The sequence below is a fragment of the Lathyrus oleraceus genome, chromosome 6, assembly GCF_024323335.1.
Source record: "Lathyrus oleraceus cultivar Zhongwan6 chromosome 6, CAAS_Psat_ZW6_1.0, whole genome shotgun sequence".
NCBI lineage: Eukaryota > Viridiplantae > Streptophyta > Magnoliopsida > Fabales > Fabaceae > Lathyrus > Lathyrus oleraceus.
Window position 1 is genome coordinate 70,725,586 of NC_066584.1, and position 24,677 is coordinate 70,750,262.

At 40.4% G+C, this 24,677-nt stretch overlaps 1 protein-coding gene across 1 annotated transcript in view; it reads right to left on the reverse strand.

The window, feature by feature from the left end:
* Nucleotides 1–518: 518 nt before the first annotated feature.
* The window catches only part of LOC127094080 (eukaryotic translation initiation factor 4 gamma-like), a 48,255-nt gene continuing 24,096 nt past the window's right edge, over nucleotides 519–24,677 (reverse strand). The window contains exon 2 of the mRNA XM_051032948.1: nucleotides 519–795. Coding sequence (XP_050888905.1) covers nucleotides 519–795 — 277 coding nt within the window. The remainder of the gene's footprint in view (nucleotides 796–24,677) is intronic.

Sequence of the window (24,677 nt, forward strand, 5' to 3'; positions counted from 1 at the left end):
GATGCATATATGTTGTCTAAACACCTCCTCAAATGGATGCAATTATCCAAAGGATGCCATGGTTCTTGGTAAAGAAAATAAAAAAGTTTCCATGAAGAGATGCACTGATTTTTGCCTCTGGTTCAGTGCTAATCGATTACCTGAATATGGGTAATCTGTTACTTGCCTCCAACGTGCAAAAATATTTTGATTTTTCATAGAGTAATTGATTACCTTAAAATGGATAATTGATTACTTCATCCCAGATTTGAAAAATAGCTTAAAAATGAAGTGTTATGATTTCTTTGATGCATAAAATTACTTCCAATGATTATGGCATGAATGAGACATGTTTTAAACACTTGTATAATCATCTAGAGGTCAAGTGTTATATCTATTCATTTGAAATACGAATCTTCATGAGTTTCATCGAGACTTGATCATTTAGTTGAAAACTTCCTTCATGAGCTTGAATCTTGATCAATCCTTTTTGTTAATCAATCTTAGACTTGTAGAGAAGTTTGTCGTTATCAAAACATTTAAGAAGTCATGTCTTCACAAGATTTCTCCCCCTGAGTCAGAGCAGCGTCCCTAGCCTTGGTAGCTTCTTCCGCAACAAAGTGTGCTGCTTCTTCAGGGTCAGCCTTGGTTTTGGCTTCAGTTTTAGCAGCAGCAGTAGCCTCAGCGGAAGCCTTATCTACAGATTCTCTTGCTCTCTCTTCTTCTTCTTCCAGATGAGCCTTTTCCTCAGCTTCTCTACGAGCATTTTCTTCTGCCTCCCTGGCCAGACGGTCCTGTAACCTCTCTGCAGCTTCTCTGATGAAGTCATTTCAGACTTTTTTAAAGAGGCCTTTCAGCTTGAAGGCTTCAGATGTTATCCATCTAATCACTCTATTCCAGTGAATCCTCACTGCAGAGGGATCATCACTGATTCTAGAGTTTTCAGATAGCGATATGATCTTCTCCACTAAAGACTCAGCAAATAAGGCTACTACCTCTTCTAGTGTGGGAAAGGTGGGTTCAGGTTCAGAGGTGGGAGGTATAGGTGTTGATGGTGTGGGGATGGTTTTAGTGGGATGTTCAGATTGTTGGGTAATGGGGTTTTCATAGGGAGTTTCTATGTGAGGTTCAGAGGGTGGTGTTGGCGGTTGTTCAGATGGTGAAGGAATGCTGTTTTTTTTTGCTCAGGTGGGTTTTGAGCAAAGAGGGAGCGAGCCTAGAGTTGAGCAAGAGTAGGGGATTAAGGGTCATATTGGTCAGAGTAAGAAGAGATGTTGTAGTATGGTGGAGATGAGGGAATGGAGGAGGGTGGTGATATGGGTTCATTGAAAAGTTGAGCTTGAGATATAGGTAGGGTTGTGATGTTGAGATTGAATTTTTGAAGAGGGGTGATGGTGGGTTAGAGGTGGGAATTTCATAAGGATTTGTGGTGGAGGTTGTGAGTTCAGAGTGTGTATATATAGGGGAAGGTTGAGGTAAGGAAAGGGAAATTGCCTTAAATGTAGAGAAGGAGATACAGAGGGTGGAGACTTACATGGAGATGAGACCAGATGCGCAGGTGGTCTGGACACAGAAGGTTCTCCCAAATTTGATGTCTTAGATTTATTCGTCTTCTCAAAGGGATCTCTTTGCCTCTTCATGAAGTTTGGTGGTTATTTAGGTAGCCAATCTACTAAAAAGTCTGAGATGTCTACCCCTTGATTAGCCAGATCCTATAGATAGTGGGTGATAACCTCTGGGGGATCTATCTTTGAGAAGAGATAGAGACCATTGGATATCTTCCTCTAATCCTTCAGAGTTTCCCAGGAGGTGTCCAGAGAAGGATTGACCATAACTCTCACTATAATTCCCATGCTCTTCAGATTCCTTGAGTTCAGAGGCCTTCCGGTGTCTACCATCACATCCTCCATCAGATTATGGTGAATCAGATGATCAACCAATCCGTTTTCTATCAGAACATCGGAGATCAGCCTTCCCAATGGAATGTATGTTTTGGGCTTCATGTTGTTTTTGGTGTCCCTAACAGAATCCCTTAGATATTTGAATAAGAGAGCTGGCAGATTCAGCTTGAGTCCTTTGTGGAGGTAATAGAGGATGCATTTTTGGTCAGTGTTGATGTAATATGACGAGTTGAATGATGGGCGGTGATGAATAGTCCCCAGAATAATCTTCAGCCAGACCCTTAGGTTCTTGTGAAGTTCTTTGTTCTTGGAGGAGTTTCCTGCAGCGCTCTGCTTGAAGATTGTTGGGATGATCTTCCGGGACATATATTTTTCCCTAGGGTTGACGTTGTAGATTCTTCTTCCCCATGTCTTCTCCATACTCAGAAGTTTGGCTATGGACTTCTCAGTGATAACTATCACATGTGAGACGATGCAGTGGTTGTCTGAATCTGCAAATCTCCAGAACTCCTTGACCAGAAAGGTGTATATTGGGTCGTAGAGACGCTGAAAATAGTTTTCCCAGCCTTGCTTTCTCAATTCATCCGTGAGTTCAACGCCATTTCTCTTCATATTCTCAAAATCTACCAAGGATTCGCAGAGAACTTCAAGTTTATCGAATGGAGTTGCAAGATGAATGTGAGGAGTGTAGCGGGGTATTTGTTACCATTAGAGATATTGAATAAATCCAAGGTAAACCATACAAGTCGAGTCGCCACCTCACTTCTATTTATCCAAAGGAATGGTTAGAAACCGAACAAAAACCTAAAAGTTTTATCGAATCAAAAACTAGTAAAAATATCAGAGATCTGGGTAAGGGGGTTGGTTATGCAATGGGAAGGTTTTAAGCACCCAAAACATCCTAGGTACTCCTAGGGAGCCCTTTTCACATTTGTTGTAAGGTTGGTATTTTGTGAAAAATTTGTTTGTGCAAACATGATTGAAGAGATGAGAAGAGAATATACAAGTTATTTACATTTTGTGTTTGGATGGATAAACCCATTGCCTACGTACCATCTTAAAAAAAGATTAGGATCAAAACCTCGTAGTTCGGGGTAAAAATCTCAAAATTAGTTGGTGGATTGATTGGTCCAAAATCCTTAAGGTCTTTTGTTATCCAAGGGAGAAAACTCAACTTAAAACCACAAATCCACCATGTGAGGATAACTTTAACATGCTAGTGAGGGGTTAACCCTATAATAAGCATGGAAGACTCATTGTCCATCACTAAGGATATATGTGAGTATTATATCTACCTCAAGGATAACTCAAACATAATAGCTAAAGGTCATGAAAAGTTTTGATTAAGGAAGTGGCCATTGAAACCACCAAAAACATTTGAATGGGTTATATTTACCAATGAAAAGTATGTACAAAATATGGTCAAAATTGACTTAGAAGTTCAATTCAAAATAAGTGTTATGAAAAAGAAAGTTTGAAAATCAAAAGCATAAGGCTTAGGTTTCTAATGTTTGAAAAGAAGTGTTAAATGTTTGCACAAAAAGTTTTGGCTTGGGTTAGAGTGGAGGGAAGAATAAGAATGGCTAAAGTCCTAATCATACAAAAGATGAGGGATAAGAAACAAGACCACAAATGGAGTTCCTCTCTTGAGATCATATGGATGATCCAAGTAGCTCCCATCCTTTGGAATATGCAAGCAAGATAATAGTAAACTCAAGCAATCAACACAATCAAACAAGCTTCTTAGAATATCCCCAATGGCTCTTGTATCTTTCACTTTGGATGAACATGGCAATGATTCTTCAAGTTGAGTTCTCATAGGATTCCCTAGCACAAAAGCAGACACACATCAAAGAATTCTATGAAGTAAATAAAGAATGGACAAGAATGAGTTTAGAGGTTTGGTCCTTCTAATCCATCTTCAACATTAGGGTCCTTTTACTCCAATTTTTGCATAGGGAATGTCCTATAAAATAAGTCCTTTTGTCCATTTCTTTGCATTTGGTCCACAACAATCAAAACAAAACACAAGCACAATAATATATACACAATTATGTGCTCAAGTGAGCAAAAGGCAAATTGCATTAGCATAAACATGTGCTCAAATGAGAAAAGGAAAAAGCAAATGAGTAATATGTACAAGAATAGTAAATTGCATAAATGTAAAGTGCAAGAAGTAAATGTTAATGGTTAATGGTTAGTGTTAGTAGTTAGTGTGCCCTAAGGCGAATTTAGCGCTATGTTAAGAAATCGTAATTGGACTTATGTAGAAGTCACAACTATCTGAGGCCGGTCAATAATAATGTAGGCAACAACACAAGTTAGAGGTCTTGATTAGTGAATCAAACTCCAACAACTAACCATGCCAAAAAGAAGATAGAAATGATCTTGTATTGATTTAGGTCCTTTGCATGATTTAGGAAGCAATCTATCCTTAATGCAAAGCCATTCACTTGATCTATGATCAAGATGAATTAAATTTGAATCAAGGAAGATTAAACTTCCCTAATCAACGCTAACCACCAATCTTTAACTCATTGATTAAAAAAGAAAAAGAAGAAGGAGAAGAAGAAGATGAGGAATTAAAGTGCATTAAATGAAATGGAATGAGATAATCAACAAGTTATGACCAAAGATAGAGAAGATCAAGGTCAAACAATAGAAAACATAAGCAAAATGAAGATTAGAAGTCAAGAAACAAATAAAATATTTTTGGCATTTTTAATATTTAAAATAAAACTTGAATTAAAATAATAAAGGAAGGTCAAACTTCAAATTCACTTCAAATCAACTTTGAAAAGTCCAAGTGAATTATCCCAAGCTCAACAAGGTCAAACAAAGTTTGGCAAAAAATTTCAGCATTTTTAGAAGTCAGAAACTATTTTAAATCAATTAAAAATGCATAAAAATAACCTAATTGAACTAAAATCTCAAATAAATCTCAAATCAATTAATAAATTGATGAGAATATTTTTCATAGATCTATCATCATTCAAAGAAGTTGAGAAAATATTTTTGTATTTTTTGAATATCAAAAACTATTTAAAATGAATTAAAAATGACCAGAAAAGAGAAAATTACTAAAAAATAGCAAATGATGAAATAAAAAATATTAAAAATCTTTTTTAGAAAATAGAAATTAAAAGAGAAATAATGCAATTGGTCCCATAATTTTTGGACCAATAATGAAAGAGATATGAATTTTAGAAATAAAATGGAATTAAAAGTAATAAAAGAAAATAGAAATCAGAAAATAAAAATAAGAAAAAAGGAGAAGCGTTGGATGATGGCTCATTAATTGACGTGGAGGATCTAATGGCAATGAGCTCCGCACGTACTATGGTCCAAAGTCAATGAGAAACATAACGAATTAAATAAAGTCATAAAAATGGAGAGCTGAGATTAGATCTGGACAAAGCAATGAACGGTCCTGATCTGATCTGGAGACCAGACGGTGGCCAGCACCACCGTCTTCTCCGGCTAGCTCCGGCGAATGTCACAATTTGAAAAGGTTAAAACATCAACTAAAATGCACGATCTAGGTACCAAACAAAAGGTGGAGTGATGTACATCACTCTTATGCCACTTAATTCCACTCTAGATTCCTATTGAGAGAGAAATCAGAGGTTGAATTTTAATGGTGTTCAACTGAACTTGTTTGATTTCAAAAATTCAAAGCTCAATAATGATGCCTTTATGCAGAGGACTTCAAATCACACAAAATCAAGGCAAATGGAACAATATATGAGCTGTTCCGAAGCAAAATACAGTTGAGTAAAACCTTTGAATTGTGAAGAATTGAGTCACGATCCTTGAGTCCTTTTGCAAACAGAAAGCTCTATGGATCAATGTGAAGGGGTCTAGGAACTTTAGATCTGAAATTTCAATCGAAGAAATCAAAATTCAGATCTGAAATTTGAGAGAAAATTGAGATTGTTCCTTTGGTGTGGGTGTGGGATTTCAGTTGCACAGCATGTAGGGCGCCTTAAGGTTGAAGAATTGAAGAGCAAAGCACTTGTATTTATAGATGGAGGGAGCTGCAAGCATCATCAAACTCGTGTTCATGGGAGAAGAGGGCCTCCATGCATGGGCCTGTACAGGCGCATGGAGGATCCAATTCTGATTGGAATTGCAAGCTATACATCACCAAATATGAATTGAACGTGCATATTGTGTATTAATGGATCATGCATGGCAATTGGAATGATCTTAATAAAATGCACTATTTCATTGAAGCCTTCGAAAATGCCATGTCCAAAATCTAAATGCAACCTTATGAGTAATGGTTAGAAAGCTTGTTGCATAAGGAAAAAATGTCATGTTTATTAAAACTTCATTTGGGCCTTGGAAATTAATGAAATTTGAGCTTGAAGTGTAGGGTGCAAAACATGCATATGTGAAATTTCCAAATTTGGCCAATGTTCAAGCCCTTATGTCTCAATGATGCAAGCTCCAAATGACAAAATCTTCAACGTGAAAGTTGTATATATTTTCAAGAAAATCAATTTGGACTTAAAGTTTGCATAATTTGGATTTTTGTCGAAGAAGTTATGGGCACTTGAAGTTGGACTTTTTCACATTTCAATGCATTTGGCCCAAAGTGACCTATAATGTTTTGCATTATCACATGTATTTATTTTGAGATTTTGTAATTTTGCTCAACATAACATTTGAATTAGACACATTAAGATTTCCAATTCATTAAGTCTCACCTCAAAATCATGAAAAATGAATGAGTTATGTCCTTGGGAAGTTGACCTAAAATTAGGGTTTCAGTCAAAATGACCTATAATGTCTTGGAATGGATGATGACCTTCCAAGCTTCAAATCAAATTTTGATGAACCTGAAAGTTGTTCATATGGTTCTTAAGAACATTGTTTCTCTTGGGATAATCTCCATTTGACCAACACATAAAAAGTTAGGTCTCAGTGCATTTCAAAATAGTCAGATGAATTGACTGATCAACTTCTCCAGTCCACACCTCATATCTTGATGAATTAATGATTGAGGACACTCAAATAGGTTCAAATATGCATGAAATGATGAATTAAAGAACTACTCTTGATTGTATTTGACCATGGGCTGAGGTTGCTTCATGAGCAAGGCATAGTTGATGAATAGATGAATTAGGGTTTCCTTGGGAAACAAACCTCAAACCCCTTTGATTTGCTTGATCAAAATGATGAACTGAGATACTTGGGAGGCATATTTGATAGATGAGAGCTTTGGTAACCATTTCCATGTTTTCTTACATCTTCTCTTGGCCATATCAATGCACAAAGGATCTCCTAGAAGCTTTAGACCTTGTGAATGCTCAAACTACAAACAAGAGATGTTAGTGACATATTTTTGTGGTTTTGGTTAGTAAATAAAATGAGAAAAGCAATAATATACAATTCAAGCATTCTTGGTGATCTCGAACCAACTCAAAAGAGGTCCCACCCAAAGGCAAAGGGAACCAAGATGCTTATGATCCTTGAGGCTTTGCAAATGCAATGTTATGATATCATGAGGGATCTTAGGGCCAAAATTAGGGTCTTACAGATGCCCCTATTTAAGGTCATTATAGCCGGAGAAGTGATGGTTAGAATCTTTGTCTCGACGAGGTAGAATTGGCTTAAATAATAACAAAGAGAGGAATTTTGGTCCTTAAGAGACCTCATGATGCAGATGTGTGTATGCAAAAGGTAATACTCTGTGGAGATATGTGTCCCCAAAGAAGAAAAGAAATCCAGAGAAATTGACAATCCATATGAGTAATTCACTCCATGGGACAGAGACTCTGGGACTCTAATGGGGATAAGGAAGGGAATAAAATGCGTGAATAGGTCACGACTTAGAACTTGTTGAGACACGAGAGGGATTCCATGAAAATAAATCAATGGAAGGACTTGAGCTGACTCAAAAATGCATGTATTGGTGAATATGTCAATACAGCGAAATTATCCACAAAGGATACTTCGGATGAAAATCCGGATTCATATGGGGAAAATCCACTAAGGGACTCCACTGAGGAATGTCCAAACAGGACTCCTCTGAGGAAACACGAGGGCGGGGTATTACCGGTTACTGTGTAATAAGCTCAAGGAGACATGTGATCAAAACACCGGTACGAGGGTGAAAGTACAACATGCTCGGGGGGAATGAACATCTAAGACCGGTATAAGGGTGAGAGATATCAAACATCCAAAATCATCTGAGGAAAACCTAAAAAAGGTATATTTCAACTCAGGAAAGTCTGACTCCACAGGGGACAAAAAAAGTCATAATAGGGAGCAGAAAGGAAGGAACACCAGGGATACCGGTTACTGGGCATGTAATAGGTGACCGACCAAAGGCGTGAATTGGGGAATATTTCCAAGACACTCATCATCCAAAAGAGGGCTAAAAGGCAAATTCGATTTACAGGATGGACATTCGATTCCACAAAGGGGATACGAATCTTACTCGACTGGGGAAGAACAAAAGACTTCGACCAAAGAGTGCATGAGATATATTATCTATTACCGCCAGAACGTAGATAACACACTCGCATGGAAGATTATCCACAACCGGTTACTGGGTTAATGAAGGATAAATCGACCGAAAGAAAAGACATCGGGATACCAAGTACTAGGTAAAGAGATGACCAAATCAAGGGGAGAAACAATCATTACCGACAATCGGTAAATGAAAGATGACCCGCTGGGGATTCATTGACAAAAGGAAATGATCCAGGAGATATATCACCGGTTACTGGGAGATATACTCAAAAAGGTGAAGGAATATCAATACCGAGTATTGGATAAAGATAACCGTCAAAGAGGGGATTACATCTACCGAATACTGGGAAGAAAACCACAGAAGAGTAACCGTCATCGGTTAGGATGATCAACATAAGGTTAACTCTGCAAGGGGATAAAAATAGGATTTACAACTACCGGTATGAGGGTAGAAAACCACAGATTCCGCCAGGGAAAAAGATGAATAACGACTGGTTACTGAGCAATCATTCATTTAAACCACGGGGAAGCGCAAGGAAAGACGCGAAAAGCCAACCTAGGATCAAACTAGAGAGGCACGATGAAACAAGACTCATCCCTATGAGGATATAACTCAGGGGGGAGCTCCATCCCAGTATATGTGTTGGGAGGAAACAGAAACAACCATCATCCACGAGGACATAACTCAGATGGGAATATGGAAGGAAGGATAAACACTTTCTGCTTATGGGGCTGACTCTACATGGGGAGATCAGACACAACCATCTGCTTGGGGAAATATATTACCAACTAGCAGGAGATAACAAACAAAGATATATGGCAAAGAGCACAACATGAATATCGGAATGGTAAAATTATGCATATATGTGTGGTTTATGTATGATGAATGTTGACAAAATAGACATATCTAACACAAATAGGTCCAACGAATGATGAACAAACATCTGGTACTACATCTCGAGAGAGAAAGCCATGCCCAATTGAGAACATCCAATCTGATGGGGATCAGAGATACCAGGAAACAAGGACCTCTGTAGGGGAATGAACATCAGTCATTCCGGCTGGGGACAGGATCAACGCACAGATAAAATCCGCTGTAGAAGCAACTCTACTGGGGAAATTGCCAGGGGGGAGGATGGATCTCTGTGGGCAACAACCACTAATCAGAAGCTTCGAAGGTTACCACTAAATACTGCACTACCAAATAGATCACATCTGCTGAGGAGGAAGGATCACTACTCCGCTGAAGGAAAGAGGGATGAATATCTTTACCAAACACTCTGCTCGGGAGAAAACCACAAAAGGCTCCGGAGGAAGAGGATACAAGCATGCCAGGAATATGAACAAATGTCTTACCCTGTTGGGAATCATACAATCTTTGGGAGAGCACTGAAGACATCCCAAGTATCCTTTTATCATTGTGAATGTTCACTTTGTTTAAAACAAGTTATGAAAATTTATTTATTTAAAAACAATGATATTTCTCAATTAAAACATGCAAAACATTTGTTGAATAGAAACAAATAGGAGTGCAAATAATTGGATAAAGGCTCAAATTTATTTGATAGAATGGTAGTCTGCAAATGATAAGACTCCATAGATTTTTACAAATTTGAAATTGGTGATATATATTGGAAAAGGGCTACATTGAACATAATGACCATTTCTCCACCAACTCTGAATCCGATGTATTTGAAGCTTCAGTTGACGATGACTGAGCAAGAATCTTTGACAGATGACATTTTGTAGAACAAAGTCTTGTCAGGATGCAGTTACTTGCCAAATCCCTAATTTTTGCCTAGATTGCCTTAGGGTGAGGTACTCAATCTAGCGGGATACATATTCACTTTTTTATGTCTCTAAATTTTGCCTGGATCGCCCTTTCGGGTTTTCAATCCACCGAGACACTCATTTTTGCCTAAGCCACCCTTTCGGGTTTTCAACTTAGCGAGCTATTCTGTTTTTATTTTTAGGCGAAGTATTTCTGGACTGCATCTGAATTCACAGGACGAGTGAAATCCTCCCCATCCATAGTAGTAAGTATCAAAGCACCACCTGACAAGGCTCTCTTAACAACATATAGACCTTCATAGTTTGGAGTCCACTTGCCCCTGGAATCGGGCGCGAAAGACAAGACTTTCTTGAGCACAAGGTCACCTTCTCGAAACGCACGAGGCTTGACCTTCTTATCAAAGGCTTTCTTCATCCTTTGCTGATATAACTGACCATGGCACATAGCAGTTAATCTCTTTTCTTCTATAAAATTCAGTTGGTCATAACGACTCTGAACCCATTCAGCATCAGTCAACTTGGCTTCCATCAAGACTCTCATTGATGTGATCTCCACCTCTACTGGGAGCATAGCCTCCATGCCGTAAACAAGAGAGAAAGGGGTTGCCCCTGTTGAAGTGCGGACAGATGTACGGTACCCATGCAAGGCAAATGGCAGCATCTCATGCCAATCCTTATACGTAACAACCATCTTCTAGATAATTTTCTTGATATTCTTATTAGCAGCTTCAACAACCCCATTCATCTTAGGTCTGTAGGGAGAAGAATTATGATGTGTTATCTTGAACTCGCTACACAGCTCTTTCATCATCTTTTTGTTCAGGTTAGATCCATTGTCAGTAATGATCTTATATGGCACACCATAACGGAATATGAGTTGATTCTTGATAAAATTTACGACCACCTGCATGGTCACATTTGCATATGACGCCGCTTCAACACACTTGGTGAAGTAATCAATTGCTACGAGAATGAATCTGTGACCGTAGGACGCTTTCGGCTCTATCATGCCAATCATGTCAATTCCCCACATGGAGAAGGGCCATGGTGATGAAATCACATTCAGAAGTGTCGGAGGAATATGAATCTTATCCGCATAAATCTGACACTTATGGCATTTCTTCAAATATTTGCAGCAGTCAGACTCCATTGTCAGCCAATAGTAGCCTGCTCTTAACATCTCTCTAGCCATGGCATGTCCATTGGAATGAGTACCAAATGAACCCTCATGGACCTCAGTCATTAACAGGTTTGTTTCGTGTCTATCCACGTATCTGAGCAGAACCATGTCAACATTTCTCTTATAAAGAACATCACCATTGAGGTAGAATCTGCCTGATAATCTCCTCAAAGTCTTTCTATCTTTCACATATGCCCCAGGCGGGTAAATCTGGCTCTGAAGAAAACACTTGATGTCATAATACCATGGCTTATCATCTTGCACTTCCTCTACTGCAAATACATGAGCTGGTATGTCCAAGCGCATCACAGTGATATTGGGAACTTCATTCCAAAGTCTAACCACGATCATTGAAGCATGTTTAGCAAGAGAATCTGCCATCCGATTCTCGTCTCGAGGAATATGATGGATATCAACCTAAGTAAAGAATGTTGAAATTCTCCTCGCATAATCTCTATATGGGATGAGGCCAGGCTGATTCGTCTCTCATTCACCCTTAATCTGATTAACAACGAGGGCCGAATCACCATAAACATCAAGATGCTTGATCCTAAGATCAATACATTCTTCCAATCCCATAATACATGCCTCATACTCAACCATATCATTCGTGCATTTGAAAGTTAGCCTTGCTGTAAAAGAAAAATGTGTGCTTTGAGGAGTAATAATTACTGCCCCAATACCATTTCCATATTGATTTACAACGCCATCAAACACCATGCTCCATCGGGAACCAGGCTCTAGCCCTTCATCGAGCGTAGGCTCGTCGCAATCTTTCATTTTCAAATACAGAATCTCCTCATCTGGGAAGTCATACTGAACTGACTGATAATTCTCAATTGGTTGATGTGCCAAGTGGTCAGCCAAGATACTACCCTTAATAGCTTTCTGAGCTCGATACTCAATATCATATTCAGACAACAACATCTACCACCGGGCAATCCTCCCAGTTAAAGCGGGTTTCTCAAAAATATACTTGATTGGATCCTTTTTGGATATCAACCAAGTCGTATGATTCAACATATACTGGCGTAAGCGCTTAGCAGCCCAAGCCAAAGCACATCATGTTTTCTCAAGCATCGAGTATCGAGAATCACAATCAGTGAACTTCTTACTCAGGTAGTATATAGCATATTCTTTCTTCCCCGATTCATCTTGCTGACCAAGGACACAACCCATTGAGTCTTCAAGAACTGTCAGATACATAATCAAGGGTCTTCCTTCAACAGGCTGAGACAGAATCGGAGGCTTGGACAAATACTCTTTAATACTGTCGAAGGCCTTTTGGCAATCTTCGGTCCAATCATGAGACTGATCTTTTCGGAGGAGCTTGAATATCGGCGCACATGTGGCAGTCATGTGGGATATAAATCTGGAAATATAATTCAAGCGGCCAAGAAAACCTCGGACTTGCTTCTCTATTTTGGGCGGAGGCATCTCTTGTATTGCTTTGACCTTTGCAGGATCAACCTCAATACCTCTTTCGCTGACAATAAAGCCTAATAACTTGCCGGAACGGACTCCAAATGTACACTTGTTAGGATTCAGACGAAGCTTATACTTCCTTAGACGCTGAAAAAGCTTCAACAAGTGTTGTACATCTTCAACTTCCGTTCTTGACTTTGCAATCATATCATCAACATATACCTCAATCTCCTTGTGCATCATATCATGAAACAAGGTAGTCATAGCTCGTTGATACGTGGATCTGGCGTTCTTCAAATCGAAGGGCATCACTCGATAACAAAATGTTCCCCAAGGTATGATGAATGTTGTCTTCTTCATATCCTTGAGTGCCATTTTAATTTGATTATATCTGTAAAATCCGTCCATAAACGAGAAGACATTGAATTTAGCTGTATTATCTACCAGCATATCAATATGTGGTAGAGGGAAATCATCTTTTGGACTAGCTTTATTCAAGTCTCTATAATCCACACACATTCGGACTTTTCCATCTTTCTTAGGCACGGGCACAATATTGGCCACCCATTGAGGATATGTAGAAGTCACTAGAAACCCTACATCAATTTTCTTCTGAACTTCCTCTTTAATCTTCACTGCCATATCGGGATGAGTTCTTCTGAGCTTCTGCTTCACAGGCACGCACTCAGGCTTTAAAGGCAGGAAATGTTGCACGATATCAGTATCCAGACCAGGCATGTCTTCATATGACCAGGCAAAGACGTTAACATATTCTCGTAGTAACTCAATCAACCCCTTCTTAACAGGCTCTTCCAGGAGTGCCCCAATCTTCACTTCTCGCACACAATCTTCAGACCCCAAGTTGGTTGTTTCCAGATTCTCAAGATGTGGCTGAGTGATCTTCTCTTCATGCTCAAGTAGACGAGTAATCTCTTCAAGAATCTCTTCAACATCATTTTCTTCTGCCTCAAATACAAGGAATTCAAAGTTGGGAGATGGTGTTGGATCATTATGTTCAATGGGTTTGATCAACCTGCATAATGATTTTGGATATAAAGAGACTTTAGAATTCAAACAAGGCAAATCATTATGCAGATGAAAAGATTGATTTTATTCTTATTTTAGGGTTTTATGTGATCACCAATTTCATGCAAAAGCGAAAAGGGAAAATAATTGGAAAAACAAACATTTACCATGAATTTATTGAATGAAAATATCATTGTATTTATGCGCAAACAATGTCATCATTCCTCCTTTTGACATGGGAGGAGGGTTTTCAAACCCAATGAACATTACTTTGACTTATGGATAATTGTTGGAACATCAACAGCGACCCAATTATTGCAGACCCCTCCAGGGATGATGAAGTTGCCAGAATCCTCTGCATCCTCTTCCAAAATGGCAGCAACCTCTTCATCCTGACCAGTGTGGATGAATCCACCACTCTTGAACAACCCTTGTGTCATACCCCAAAATTTGCCCATTAATCTTGCAAAACATTTCTCGAAGCACTCCAACTTGTTCTGCAAGACACTGACCGTAAAGGAACAAAAGCCCAGCTCACAACAGGCCCAATCTAGAAAATTGCCCAAACTGGCCTGCTCGCTAGGCGAGCAATTCCTTCGCCTAGCGAACCTTCGCTACACACTCGCCTAGCGAAGCTTGCGAACATCAGAATTTTTGGGCTTCATTCTGAGCCCATTAGGTCACCACAATCACTATAAATACCGACACTTCAGTCACGAAAAGAGGACGAAAAACGGAGAAAGGAGAACCCTAGCAAGCAAACCCTAACACTCACGGGAGGCAAACCCTGAAGGAACTCGGCGGCATCAAGGTTTACTTCTGCCCAATTCAATCCGATTTGCCGATTCGAAGTTGCAATTCAATTGCAAACAGGTTACATTGCTATTACTGCCTTATGTTCTTAATTTTCATGTGGCATTATGATTAAATTTATGAAAATATCTTAAGTTTGGCATGTGAATTTTAGTATGTACCTGAATACCTTAAATGATTAACCATATAATTGCTGTAATGAAAGCCATAAGGCATAAAATTGGTTGAAATTGTACTGATATCAAAACCAGAATCCGCAGCCACTCGCTAGCACCTCGCTAAGCGAGCATGCAGCGAGTATTCGCTAAGCCTTCACTAGGCGAGGCAGGAGCGAACGTGACAGTAGCTGATTTTTCTGTTCTGATTTTTCACTCATGTTTTATCATAGCCATGCATCATTTACCCGACCCTATTTACAGTTGTGATTTTTTTTTGTGGTGTAATCCTCGATTACACCCTGATTTGTTGTTCTGACATGTTTTGTTGAGTTTTGTAAAGGTTCACATATCCCAGGAAAAGATTGCTTGTTAGGTATCCCGCTTTATTTGTGGGATACCCTTGTGGAGATTCACCCTGAATTGCTCAATTGATTTTAATGTATTAATTTTATGGCAAAGATACACCCTAAATCGCTTAATGGATCTTAATGTATTAATTTTAATGTGGGGATTCCTCCTAATTACCTAATTGATTGTAAAATACGGCCTTTGAATGTGCGATCTTGGACCTCTCTTTGTTGCCCTACGGTATTACGGTATAATGGTCATGTCCCGCGAATGTAGGGATATACTTAGCCGAGACCCTTCGATTAAATCATCATAAAATAAATCATAGTCCCTCGGATGTTGCCTTCGAATATATGATTTTGTCCCTCGATGACCCTTCGGTGTAGCCTACGGTTAAATGATGATCGTCCCTTCGAATGCTAAGGTATCCTTACAAATGTTGCCTTCAATGACCAATCGATGACCCTACGATGACCCTTAAATCCAAAAGGACAAGACTACTTACTTCTCAATAGTAAGGACAGTTTTACCCTCATAAGGATAGGAAATGCCCATAAAGACCCTAGGAAGGTATAACTCTTAATTGCTGGCTCACAATCTAAAATATTTTTCACCCCCCACACCTTTCAAAACATCTTTTAGAAAATCACCACTTGGTATACATTCATACTAGAATCACTGCCGAGTTATATTTTTCTAAACAACTTTCAAAACTAAACGAGATAACCACTTTGTATACATTCATACAAGAATCATTACAAAGTTAAATTCTCTTTTCAAAACATTTTCTAAACAATTCACAACCACTTTTTTCAGACAAACATAAGTGATCAAGCAATTAAGAGCCCATGGATAACCATGGATACAAAGGGTGCTAACACCTTCCCTTTGTATAATGTACCTCCCGAACCTAAAATCTAATTAAGGTCTTTCCTGTTCTTTTCCACCTTTCCTTATTGGATAAAAGAAAAGTCGGTGGCGACTCTTGCTAACCGCGACATTTGCTTTTCAAAGCAAAACACACTAAGTCAGTTCACTGTATGACAGAACTGGCGACTCTACTGGGGAGTCTTAAAAAGAGAGGTTACCTTAAAAACAAGATCACTTATTTAAATTGTCTGATTTACTTTTAAGGGATTGCTTGGGTATGTTATGCTTGAGTGAAAGATCCTACACCCGGATCTAGTGTACCTTAGGTAAGTAGCAATAGATCATCGCGACTATCCGGCGTATACCGGAATGGTTAAAATGATGGCTACGGTTAATGTGACACTTTGGATGTCCTGATGTTCCTCATGTTTACTTGAGGAAAAATTTGGCATTCGCGTGGTGTCATCAAAGCATTAACCAGACCTTTAGAACCCTAATTGACTCATCCTAGCCATTAGAAAGTAGTGAGATAACTGACTTCGGTTCCGACTGGGGTTGGTTGATACTCGATACTACACTCTTTGAGATTGGACTTTAGGGAAGCTTTGGTCAACCACTTGGTGTTGCACTGAAGTGGACTTAAAGAAAGGTCGATGATTTGAGATCCTTCTAGAACCCGGTTACTATTCTAGGACAGGTTGAACCAACCAAACTTCAGTGGGGAGGGTACTTACCTATGGAACTCATGCAAGCCTCAAAACTTAGGAATGATTGTTGTGTGACTTGCTTGTGCGTGTTATTTACTTAACATCATAACATCATAACATCATAACATCATTTCAAGGACTTAGGGATTTAACTTTGCTCTGTTTTGTAAGGCTATGGCTCCCAGGAAGACTATCCGGATTAATCTTGTAGCAATCTCTCCTCAACTCAAGGATTTAGTGTCAGAACTTCCTGATCGGGCTCAGTTCATCAAGAGACATGGTTCCCTCCTCAATTTGGTTACTACTGGTTTCAAGGAAGATATGATGAGAGTTCTATTCCAGTTCTTCGATCCTAAACATCATTGCTTCACTTTCCCAGATTATCAGTTGGTACCCACATTAGAAGAGTTCTCCAGGCTGCTTGGGATACCTATCCTTGATCAAATACCTTTCAGTGGTTTGGAAAAGATTCTGAAGCCTGAAGAAGTGGCCGCGGCTTTACACATGACAAAGTCCGATATTGAAACCAATTGCGTAACAAGAAGTGGAGTTAAGGGTTTACTTGCCAAGTTTCTGATAAATAAGGCCCGAGAATTCTTAAAGGATATGAATGTCCATGCTTTCGAAGATGTTCTAGCATTGCTAATCTATGGTTTGGTGCTATTTCCTAACCCAGACCAATTCGTAGATATGAATGCTATTAAGATATTTCTCACTCATAACCCTGTGCCTACCTTGCTCGGAGACATTCTGCATTCCCTTCACACTCGTACTATGAAAAGGCAAGGGACTCTCATGTGCTGTATACCTCTATTGTCTAGGTGGTTTATTTTGCACCTTCCTCAATCAGCCTTGAAGAATGAGCAAAATCTGAAATGGTCTCAAAGGATAATGTCGCTCTCCCATTCAGACATCCGTTGGTGTCCTCATCTCAAAGAAAATGTTATCATCATTGACTGTTGTGGAGAATTCCCTAACGTACCACTCTTGGGGATAAGAGGAGGTATTACTTATAACCCAGCTTTAGCCCTACGCCAGTTTGGTTATGCTCGAAGAGATGGTCCACATGAAGTAATTATTCAAGGCACTGTGTTTGACTATGACAACGACTCTCAAGGTCTCCGTCAAAGATTTGTACGAGCTTGGGGCATGGTGAAAAGAAGCACTTTAGGACAGAAAAACTCTGTTCCTATGGAACCTTATCTCAGATGGGTACGCGCCAGAGCTCGTGAGCTTGTCATGCCATATCTTGCAGTCGGACCGCTGATTGTTGAACCAGAAGTTGAGGGAGGTACTCCTCAGATCATTCCTTATCCAGATATGCCTACCGATGTTGAAGAATTGAAGAGATCCGGGATCCAGTTGAGAGAGGAAAGGGATACTTTTGAAGCCCAGTTCTGTGCCGAGAGGAAGAAAGTGTTAGAACTTACCAGCCAGCTTAATGAGGAACGAAGACTCAATGCATATCTTCGCCCAAAAAGAAGCCGTCCCTGGGAGACTTGAGCTTTCATTGTATTTTCATTATGTCCTTTTTGTAATGAACATTGATTAAAGAAATTATTAATAAAAGTTCCCCTCTTTTGGGTGGTTTATGCAAAGTTAAATTCCTAAAAGTCCTTGAAAACATTTCATACATTGCATAGCATGACATGACATTGCATAACGATCTTCCTTCCAAACAGAAAAATGGCTCTCGAACAAACTGTCAAAGATCTCCAGGCTCAGAATGCTCAATTCCAGGAGATGATGTTGAGCTTATCCAAAGGGCAGGAGGAACTGAAGGCTCTCTTGCTCGAAAAGAAGAAAGACAAGAAAGCCGTGAGTTACATCAACACGGGAAGAAGGCTTAAAAGACAGGCCGCGGGAGTCAAGTTTGGAATTCCGAATGGTCCAGAAGAGGAGACGGAGAATGATTCAGAGGAGGAGAATGTTGATTTCTCCAACCCTGAGGATGACGATGAAGATTATGAAGGTGAACAGTACTCTCCAAGAGATGATAAGTACAAGTTACTGGAAGAACGTATGCTAGCCATGGAGGGTCAGAAGGCGCCCGGTCTGGATTTCGAAAGTTTGGGTCTGGTCTCCGATGTGACCATTCCTCGCAAATTCAAGATCCCCACTTTCACTAAGTACGATGGTGCGTCCTGTCCTCAGATGCATCTGAGAGCTTATGTGAGAAAGATTCAGCCGCATACCACTGATAGGAAGCTATGGATCCATTTCTTCCAAGAGAGTCTGTCTGGCACACAGTTGGAATGGTATTATCAGCTCGAGAGCTCTGACATCCGCACCTGGACTGATTTAGCAACAACTTTCTATAAACAGTACCAGTATAACTCTGAACTAGCGCTTACTCGGCTACAGTTGCAGAATATGACTATGGGATCCAAAGAAAGCTTCAAAGAATATGCTCAGAAATGGAGAGATTTGGCTGGCAGAGTCAAACCCCCTATGACTGACCGAGAATTAGTGGACATGTTCATGGGTACACTGACTGGCCCATTCTACAGCCATCTACTGGGAAATTCTTCATCAGGTTTCACTGAACTTATATTGACAGGTGAGCGTGTTGAAAGCGGCATCCGAAGTGGAAAGATACAGGCGGCTACCCCTGCAAGCACCAAAAGGTCCTATCAGGGGAGGAATGAATCAAATGTTGTGTACGGTCAAAAGGGTCGTAACAAGAAAAATCGTGACCATACCATTGGAGCGGTTACGATTGCAGCACCGCCATCTCAAAACTTCCAGCCCAAACAAGACAAGCCAAGAAGGCAGTTTACCAGGATCAATATGACCTTGGCACAGGCACTACAGGGAATGCTAAAGGCAAATCTGATCACCCTCAGAGATCCTCCTACGAAACCCAACACTGCTTCTTCTCGTTATAATCCCAATGCCAGGTGTGCATATCACTCCGATAGCCCCGGACATGATACAAACGATTGCTGGTCATTGAGGAATAAGGTTCAGGATATGATCGAAGCTGGAGAAATTGAATTTGAGCCTCCGGAGACTCCTAACGTCATCACTGCACCTATGCCTAATCATGACAAGGCTGTTAATGCTATGGATGACAATTCTCACATTTCTAATGTAGCTGATTTAACATCTCCTCTCCTGATCATCAAGAAGAATTTATTGCAAGCTGGTTTATTTCCAGGTTGTGCTGAAAATTGCGATCGCTGTATACTCCGACCCAATGAGTGCTTGAAGTTGAGGAATGGTATTCAACGGCTGATGGATGATCGCACAATTCTCTTCGAAAAGGTTCCTAAGGTGGAAAACCCTACTGAAGAAATATCTGTGATTGCTAGGTCCAAAGTTCCAGTGAAGATTACTGCTGAGCCCAAGGTGGCTCCCCTAATCATTACTGCACCTGGCCCAGTACCGTATTCGTCCAGCAAAGCCATTCCGTGGAGTTATGGAGGTGATGTTTACATCCATGGTGTAAGGCAAGTTGGTAATTCTGCTAATCCTAATGACATTGTTGGGACTAGTAAAGTGACTCGAAGTGGAAGGATCTTCTCTCCAGAAATCTCACCTCCCGCCTCTGAAACTCGAGGCGAGGAACCAGTCAACCCTCCTCAGTCAAAGACACCGGTCGAAGTTGCTGCTGAAAATGTTGCCAAGCAGGAAATGGAGGAAATGCTGAAAATCATCCGTAAGAGTGATTTTGATGTGGTAGAACAGTTGGGGAATACCCCGTCTAAAATTTCGATGTTATCCTTGTTGTTATCTTCTGAATCTCATGCCAATGCATTGATCAAATTCTTGAAGACCGCTCATGTACCTCAGGAGACATCTGTCGATCAGTTCGAAAACTATGTTGCTAACCTGACTGTTGACAATGGCCTAGGCTTTTCCGATGCTGATCTGACACCAGCAGGAAAGAATCATAACAAAGCTCTGCACATCTCCATTGAGTGTAAGGGGATCACCTTGGCTCATGTGTTGATCGATAATGGCTCTTCTTTGAATGTACTACCGAAAGCCGTGCTCGATAAACTTGACTGTAAAAGCATTGAACTGAAGCCTAGTGACATTGTGGTGCGTGCTTACGACGGTGCGAAGAGTGTTGTCCATGGTGAAGTGGTTCTCCCTATCAAGATAGGACCTCAAGTCTTCAACACTACCTTTCACGTGATGAACATCCGTCCTGCCTATTCCTGCTTGCTGGGACGCCCTTGGATTCATGGGGCAAGTGTTGTAGTTTCGTCTCTCCATCAAAAGCTGAGATATCCAATAGAGGGTAGGATTGTCACCGTGTATGGAGAAGAAGAGTACATTGTCAGTAGTGTGCAGGCCTTCAGATACGTTGAGATGGATGGCGAATTCTTGGAGACTCCTTCTCAGTCATTTGAAGTAGTTCCTCCGACCAGTCCTGTCCTTAAGCCGACGTCCTGTGTGCCCAAGGTTATTCGTGCTCCTCCTGCCATGATTTCTCTGAAGGACGCTCGAGCCGTGGTTGAAAATGGTGGTCGTACTGGTTGGGGTCAACTGATCAACGTACCATACAAGTCTGACAAGTCTGGTCTGGGATTTAACTCTGAAAGGATGGTCAAAGGTCAAATTAATGTTGTAGAAGATGCTGATAGCGATTGCGATCTGGATAGCTGGATTTTCCCAACAATTGGTGAAGACTCAATAATTGGAAGGCTGAAGACACTATCCCGATTTCCTTTAGTCAGGAGTAATTGCTATTGTCTGTTTTAGTGTTGCAATTTTTAAATTTTATAGTTGAACTTCTTAAAGCATTGTGTCTATGCCCGGGGCACAATAGCTAATTTGTTAAGGGTTTTGTCATTTTCATAAGCATATTCATATTCAATAAATCAATGGACTTTTTGCATTCAAATATTGCGCTCTTTATCTTTCCTGTCATCTTCCAAAAAAGCTATGTTTTCTTACACACACTCACGTAACGAATTGCAGATCCATACCCACTCTGGATCCTGTTGATAATAGTTCTACTACTGTTCATTTTGACTTTGAAAATCCGATATACCAAGCCGAGGATGGAGGTGAGGAAGATTGTGAAGTACCTGGAGAACTTGCCAGACTGGTACTGCAAGAAGAGAAGACTATAGAGCCGCATGAAGAGTCAATCGAAATTGTAAACCTGGGTACTGAAGTGGACAAGAAAGAAGTCAAAATAGGAGCAGGCTTGGAAAACAGTATCAAAGAAAGATTGATTCAGATGTTACATGACTATATAGAGATTTTTGCTTGGTCTTATGAAGACATGCCAGGATTGGACACTGATATAGTAATGCATCGTTTGCCAACGAAGGAAGAGTGTCGTCCTGTTAAGCAAAACGTTCGTCGCATGCGCCCTGAAATGTCTGAGAAAATCAAAGCCGAGGTTATGAAACAATTCAATGCCGGTTTTCTAGCCGTTACTTCTTATCCTCAATGGGTTGCTAATGTGGTACCAGTGCCGAAGAAGGATGGTAAGGTACGAATGTGCGTAGATTACAGAGATTTGAATAAAGCGAGTCCCAAAGATGACTTTCCACTCCCGCACATTGATGTTCTGGTAGACAATACCGCTCAACACAAAGTATTCTCCTTCATGGATGGATTCTCGGGTTACAACCAGATTAAGATGGCACCTGAAGACATGGAGAAAACTACGTTTGTGACGCAATGGGGCACTTTCTGTTACAAAGTAATGCCATTCGGTTTAAAGAACGTCGGGGCAACGTACCAGCGTGCTATGGTGGTTTTGTTCCATGATATGATTCATCATGAAATAGAAGTATATGTGGATGACATGATAGCCATATCTCATACTGAAAAAGAACACCTCGATCATCTGTACAAATTGTTTGAGAGGTTGAAGAAATATAAGCTGAGATTGAACCCGAACAAATGCACCTTTGGAGTAAGATCCGGTAAACTCTTGGGATTTATTGTCAGTGGTAAAGGAATTGAGGTTGACCCGGCTAAGGTGAGAGCTATCCAAGAAATGCCAGTGCCCCGTACAGATAAAGAAGTCAGAGGTTTCTTGGGACGATTGAATTACATTGCCCGATTTATTTCCCATTTGACTGCTACCTGCAAACCCATCTTCAAACTACTGAGGAAGAATCAAGAGATGATATGGAATGACGAATGTCAAGAAGCTTTTGACAAAATCAAGAAGTATCTCCAGGAACCTCCGATCCTGATACCACCAGTTGAAGGAAGACCTCTAATCATGTATTTGACCGTGTTAGAAAATTCAATGGGGTGTGTGTTGGGGCAACATGACGAGTCTGGTCGAAAAGAGCATGCCATATACTACCTGAGCAAAAAGTTTACCGACTGTGAAACAAGGTACTCGCTGCTCGAGAGAACTTGTTGTGCTTTGGCCTGGGCTGCTCGCCGACTAAGACAGTATATGTTGAACCATACCACTTTGTTGATTTCTAAGATGGATCCCATCAAATACATATTTGAGAAACCTGCCCTCTCCGGAAGAATAGCGAGATGGCAGATGATTTTAACAGAGTATGATATCCAGTATACTACCCAGAAAGCAATCAAAGGAAGCGTGCTGGCCGATCATTTGGCTCATCAGGCGGTGGATGATTACCAATCTATGAATTTTGAGTTCCCAGATGAGGATGTCATGCTTGTTACTGATTATGAAGAACCTGGACCGGATGAAGGACCCGAACTAGGATCCCGATGGACTATGGTTTTCGATGGATCTTCTAATGCGTTGGGCAATGGTGTTGGTGTTGTAATCGTTTCCCCCAAGGGTTGTCACACGCCTTTCACTGCTAGACTATGTTTCGATTGTACCAATAATATGGCCGAGTACGAAGCATGTATTTTGGGACTCAGAGCTGCTATAGACCTGAGAATCAAGTTTTTAAGCGTATACGGAGACTCAGCCTTAGTAATCAGTCAGATCAAAGGAGAATGGGACACTAAACATCTGAATCTCATCCCTTATCGAGAGCGGGTGTTGACATTAATCCCATACTTTGAAGAGATTACATTCGAACATATTCCACGAGAGGAGAATCAGTTGGCAGACGCCTTGGCCACCATGTCATCTATGTTCAGAGTCAGATGGGACAATGAAGCTCCCAGGATCACCATTGAAAGACTAGATGAACCAGCATATTGTTATGAACTTAACACTGATGAAGTAGAAGAGAAACCGTGGTTCCACGAAGTAAAAAGGTATTTAGAAGCTCGGGAATACCCTGAAGGGGCGTCCATCAATGACAGAAAATTCCTGAGGAGGTTCTCCGCTAAATTCTTTTTGAGTAATGGAGTATTATACAAACGTAATCATGACTCGACTTTGCTTCGCTGTGTGGATAAAAAGGAAGCAGAAAAGATTATGGAAGACATGCATGACGGTATTTTTGGGACTCACTCTAGTGGACATACAATGGCCAAGAAGATTCTGAGATCAGGGTATTATTGGTCTACCATGGAAGCTGATTGCCACCATCATGCCAGAACTTGTCACAAGTGCCAGATCTATGCGGGCAAAATACATGTGCCTCCTGCTCCATTAAACGTGTTGACGGCCCCTTGGCCCTTTGCAATGTGGGGCATTGATATGATCAGAGAGATCAAACCTACGGCTTCTAATGGACATCGCTTCATCCTTGTTGCTATTGATTACTTTACAAAGTGGGTAGAGGCAGCCTCATTTGCTTCTGTTACCAGGAATGTGGTGGCACGATTCGTCAAGAATAATCTCATCTGTCGATACGACATCCCTGAAAGAGTTATCACTGATAATGGCACTAATTTGAACAACAAGATGATTGCTGAACTCTGCACGCAGTTCAAAATAAAACACCATAACTCTTCTCCGTACCGGCCAAAGATGAACGGCGCCGTGGAGGCTGCTAATAAGAATATCAAGAAGATCATACAAAAGATGACAGTAACGTACAAAGACTGGCATGAGATGTTACCGTTTGCTCTTCATGGTTATCGCACTTCAGTACGCACTTCGACAGGGGCAACTCCTTTCTCTTTAGTC